At 56.0% G+C, this 5,137-nt stretch overlaps 1 protein-coding gene across 1 annotated transcript; it reads right to left on the bottom strand.

Annotated features, from left to right (window-relative positions):
- Nucleotides 1–1,621: 1,621 nt before the first annotated feature.
- SSTR5 (somatostatin receptor 5) lies at nucleotides 1,622–2,719 on the bottom strand. Its single transcript, XM_003790758.1, has one exon. The coding sequence runs from the start codon at nucleotides 2,717–2,719 to the stop codon at nucleotides 1,622–1,624; it is 1,098 nt and encodes a 365-aa protein (XP_003790806.1).
- Nucleotides 2,720–5,137: the final 2,418 nt, after the last annotated feature.

The raw sequence follows: 5,137 nt of genomic DNA, 5'->3' as shown, positions 1-5,137 counted from the left end.
CAGGCTCCCCATGGAGAAGCACACCCCATCCCTCCTCGGACCCCCAGACGGCTTCCCTCTCCTCTTCAGTCCTGTTTACAGATTCTACTTGTCTGGTCACTTAACCATCCGGTTCCTGCTTTCCCCTTGGTGTCTGGCCACCCCTATCCCAGCCTCATTGGGGCTCGGCTCAAGCTGGGGCTGGGGCAACGTCACACCACACTGGAAAGGATGACCATGAGCCTCAGAGGAGCTGAGCCCTGCTGGCTCTGGTCTGCCGGCTGGAGTCAGCTCCACTGACAATATTTGCTTTGCGAAAGAATCAAACATTTATTCCCTAATTTATTCAGGAGAGCAGGTTGTCAAACAGGGGTGTCCTCATTACTCGGAAGGTATTTCCAGGGCTCGGCCTGTCTGGGGCCTTTTGCCCACCCTGGCCTGCTCAGTAGGGCTCATCCTGATCATGTGCCCTCCTGGGAGGATGGGGCCCTGCTCTGGCCAACAGGCAGCAGGCAGGGTTGTCCCTGTGAGGAGTCTGTTGCGCTGAGGGGGTCCTCACCCTGGTCCCCCTCCTTCCAAATCATGGGGCGGCCTCAGATGCTGAGGGCCCCGGCAAGGTTCTCAGGTCACCATTCTGGGTCTGGGTGGCAGATGTGCAGGGGGCTGGCATTTGTACATCCCACGTGGCTACTTCCTTCCCTGCAGAGTGTTTGCTGTTTGCCTTGGGAGCACCTCTGTCTGTAGTCAGCAGGACTGTCCCTTTTCTGCTCCTGCCCTGGCCCAGAGCCTCCATCCGAAAGCAGAAGACACAGCTGTAGGCTCCCCAGTCACCACCAGTCTCTAGTGTTAGGTCCCTGGTGCCTCAGAAACTAGGCCCCATGGGACAAAACCAACCCCAGTGAGCATGGCCACATGCACCCCAAGGAGACAGAGGGCAGGGGCTCCATCCAACCTGATCCTGGCTCTCCTCTGTGCTAGTACCCTCCTGCCCACAGCCACGTGGAGCCTAGCTGGGCCTGTATCCCCCCAGGCAGCTCCCCTGACTTCAGGACATCAATTGAAGCCAGAAGCTTTCATTCTGGTGGGGGCTGCAGGCAGGGGCTACGGCTCTGAGCACAAGGATGGGGAGGACCCTGGCTGAGCATGGCCCAGCACCACACTGCTCCTTCCTACCTGCAACTTCCACACAGCAGCAGATGCTGGGACCAGGCACACTGGGAAGCAGAGGCCAGAGCCAAGAGCTATCAGGTGCCTTTAATTTCACAGAGTAGCACTGGGACAGTGACTGGGAAACACAGGGCTGACAAATGATGGGCACATGCAGCAGGGCCATAGGGTGGGCAAGCTGCCAGCTCACATTGATGGTCAGGAAGATGTTCTCGCCTGATAGCCTGCAGGAAAAGTCTCCCCCAGCGGGGGAGGCTAGCAGCTGACATGGGCAGAGTGGAGCTGGAGAGGCCCTCAGCACTGTGGGCACGGCCGAGCACCCCCCTCAAGATGCTAATGAGCCTGTCATGCCCAGGACAGGTGGGTGGGGAGATAGGTGTTACTGAAGGACACCAGCTATGCTGTGTCCACCCTTAGCCCAGGAGCTCTGTCCTCATACTGCAGCCCCACATCCTGGGGTGGTGACATGGGTACTTCACAGCCTGCTGGTCTGCACGGGACTCTTGGCCTCAGGGCTACTTGGGGGCAGCGGGGCCTCCCGTGGCTGCCCAGTCTTGTTCAGCCTCGGCTCTGCAGCATCTGCATCCTCAGTGCCATAGCCCTTGCGGAGGCACAGGACCTTGCGGAAGCTCTGGCGGAAGTTGTCAGAGAGGAAGCCGTAGAGGATGGGGTTGGCACAGCTATTGGCGTAGGAGAGGATGACCACAAAGAAGTAGAGGCCAGCGGAGGCAGGCTCCTCAGGCAGGGCAATGGCCAGGTTGACGAGGTTGACGGCAAAGAAAGGCAGCCAGCAGCCCGCAAACACAGCCACCACCACCACCACCATGCGTGTCGTCTTGCGCTCTGACCGCCTACGCCGCTGGCAGCCTGCACGTGCACCTGCCGCCTTTACCTTCAGCACGATGAGCAGGTAGCAGAGGCAGATGACCAGCAACGGCCCAAAGAAGCCCAGCACGGACGTGTAGATGACAAAGACAGCACCCCACAGCCCCACAGGCTCTGGCCAGCTGAGGTTGCAGGTGCCCCAGCCCTCCTGGATATCTGCAAACACTGGCAGTGGCAGTGCCATAAGCAGTGAGAAGGCCCAGACTGCGGCGCTGGCCAGTTTGGCCACTCGTGGGCGGCGCCAGCGGGTAGAACGCAGAGGGTGGACCACTGCCAGGTAGCGGTCGACACTCATAACCATCAGACAGAAGACACTGGTGAACTGGTTGATGCCATCCAGCGTCATGACCAGGCGGCATAGAAACGGACCGAAGGGCCAGAAGGAGGCGGCGTTCTGTGTGGCCAGGAAAGGCAGCCCCAGCAGCAGCAGCACGTCGGCCACTGCCAGATTGAGGATGTAAATGTTGGTGACTGTCTTCATCTTGGCGTGGCGCAGCACCACATAGATGACCAGCGCGTTACCGCCCAGCCCCACAGTGCAAACGAGCAGGTATAACACAGGCACCAGCACTGCCCGAGCCCCTGCCTTGGCTGCCTGCCCTGCCAATGTCTCGTTGTCACTGCCTCCCCAGGTGGCCGCCAAGGAAGCATTCCAGCTGGAAACAGGGGCCGGGAACAAGGGCTCCATGGCATTGCCTGAGGGCAGGTCTGTCTCTATAAGAGAAGAAGGGCAGGTGGATGGTGAGTCCAGACGCCCAGGCATCCTTGCCCTGGGCTGGCCCGCCCGCTGGAGGCAGCAGGATTACAGGGTAAACAGGATTAGTCACTCTTCAACCCCACCAGGAATCACATTAAGCAAATTGTTTGGAAAACAAGTCTGGAGAGGAAGGAGTGGCCGGGTAGGTTGCTGGATGGGAGGCTGGGAGCAGAGATGGACAGGCCAGTCGATACTGCCCTGCTCAGCTGCAGCCACCACCGCTGAGTCCTGCTTTCCTGGATGACCCCAAAGCTAGACACAGCCAGGGTGTTGGTCTTACACAAGCTGCAGAGACTCTGCCAGTGTCCCCCCAGCTCTAGGGAATGCTGCCCACATCACCCAAAATAGCCCCCTGCCCAGAGTCTGGCCATGCAGCAGCACCAATCGCATAGGAACCTGCACCAGACAGTGGCTGGACAGCCTGTCCCCCAGGACGGGTGCCATGGATGATGTGGCATTGTCATTGCTGCTTTGACATATGTATAGCAGATCTGGCACGGTGGGCCACTGGACCCCCAGCCTCTTACCTGGCCAGAGTGGGATCTGTCACTCCCCAGAAGTGGTAAACATGTCCCAAGCCCCAGGCAGAGGACATAGCATGAGCAAGGCACATGCCCCCCGGAGGCGGCTGCAGACATATGAACACAAAAAAACACAGAACCGTTCCACCCCAGCTATAGGAGATACACCCTGCAGCCCACAGCCTGCAGTGCTCGAGGGCTGCTGCCTGCACCCCCAGTCCCAATCCCAGCTTTGAGGCCAGAGAAGCATAAGTGGAGAACTTGGAAGGGAAGGGAAGGGAAGAGGGAGGGAGGAGAATGGGCTGTGCAGGGACAGAGCAGAGGTGACGCCTGCCAGTTCAGGTGACAGGTGCAGGCTGACTTCTCACATTGTTTCTGTGTTTCCCTCCACGTTCGACACCATTCCTTAAAAAATGGTGCTCAAAAGAAAGCAAATACCTCCCCAACAAGAGGGAAAGGAAGGTAGCATTCAGAGGACTGACCTCTCAGACAGTATGATGCCAAGGTGTAGCCAGCTGGTAGGTAGCCTGTATGGGCTAAAAAGGCCCATGCTGACCCCAGCAGGTGCTACCCTGAAACTTGGGTCTGCTCAGCTGACCTGCAGTGACCCCCAAATCACCTCAGAACAAGGACATTCTCCAATGATGGCCAGGGAAGGACCAGCCCTGGGCTGGGGGTTCCATGGGCTAAGCAAGGGCAGCTGAAATCTGATATGCTAGGAAAAAAAAGAGTCCAGAAAGAGGACAGGAAGCCCAGGACATACACACAACCTATGACCTAATGAAGGCCCTCCACTACCTATGGGCCAACACACCAGAACTCCCAAGTTCATGTGGCCAATTTACACTGGGAAATATGACGTAGAAAATCAACAAGGAGAAGGTCAACCAGTAGATTAATTTTGGGTGAAATAAAAATAGTATGGCTTAGCAAGTTAGATATGTCTAAATATGTTTGAGATCATTGAATAAGGCATGGATAAAATATTATGAAATAAATTTGGCTTCTAAGAAGTAAAATGAGCAGGTGTCCATTTTTTAAAAACTACAAATCTTGGATGTGAAAAATATAATCATTTAGGGGAAAAACCCCACAAAGATAGGACCAACTTCAGTATAGATGGAGTTGAAGAGAGAATTGATGAATTGGAAGAGAGGATGGAGATTCACTGGAAACATGGTGCAGAGATACCAAGGTGGGGGGGGGAGGTAGAGACATATTCACAGAGAGCATGGCTGGCACCCCTAGAAGTGATGAGAGAGTCCTGCTTAAGAGTATTAAAAAAGGTCAGGGTATGATGTTTTGGGGACAAATGAATTTGAAGACCATGCCCAGGAGTCCCTGTGGCAGCACTTAGGACCTCCATCCAAAGGGATGTTCCTGTGTTAGGGAAAAGTGATACCTGGTCTCCAGCCAGCATCTGTGCCTGGTCTCTCTCAGGGTACTGAGAAGAGGGCCCCCTGGGAAGCTCACTCCTGTGAGTAGCAAGTGAGCCTGTTGACCTCTGCTCCCCAGGGCTAGGCACAGAAGGCACCCTCACCCCATTTTTAAAAGAAATCAATTATGTAATGTTTAACACTCCCTTGGGCTGTCATGGAGACTTCTTAGAAGAGCAGTGGTCTGGAGACAACTGGGGAGGGATGCAGAAGAGTCTAGATGGGGCTCAGGGCCAGCTGCAGAGGCCTAGGAAGGGCTTTGACCCATTCCACTTGGACTTGAGGGGCCAGACCCTGAGGGTGAGCTATTCACTCATGGGGTATGGGAGGTGGTGGCTGTCCAGTTCAGATTCACCCCTAGCACAGGCCCTGGACTCCCTGGAATAGGACAG

This window comes from Otolemur garnettii, unplaced genomic scaffold (assembly GCF_000181295.1).
Source record: "Otolemur garnettii isolate 467f Iridium unplaced genomic scaffold, OtoGar3 scaffold00044, whole genome shotgun sequence".
NCBI lineage: Eukaryota > Metazoa > Chordata > Mammalia > Primates > Galagidae > Otolemur > Otolemur garnettii.
Note: the sequence above shows the minus strand (reverse complement) of the source record. Positions and strands in the feature narration are given on the sequence as shown.

Bases quoted from the DNA above. Each gene is read 5' to 3' on its own strand.
- SSTR5 (XM_003790758.1), bottom strand. From the start codon at position 2,719: ATGGAGCCCTTGTTCCCGGCCCCTGTTTCCAGCTGGAATGCTTCCTTG.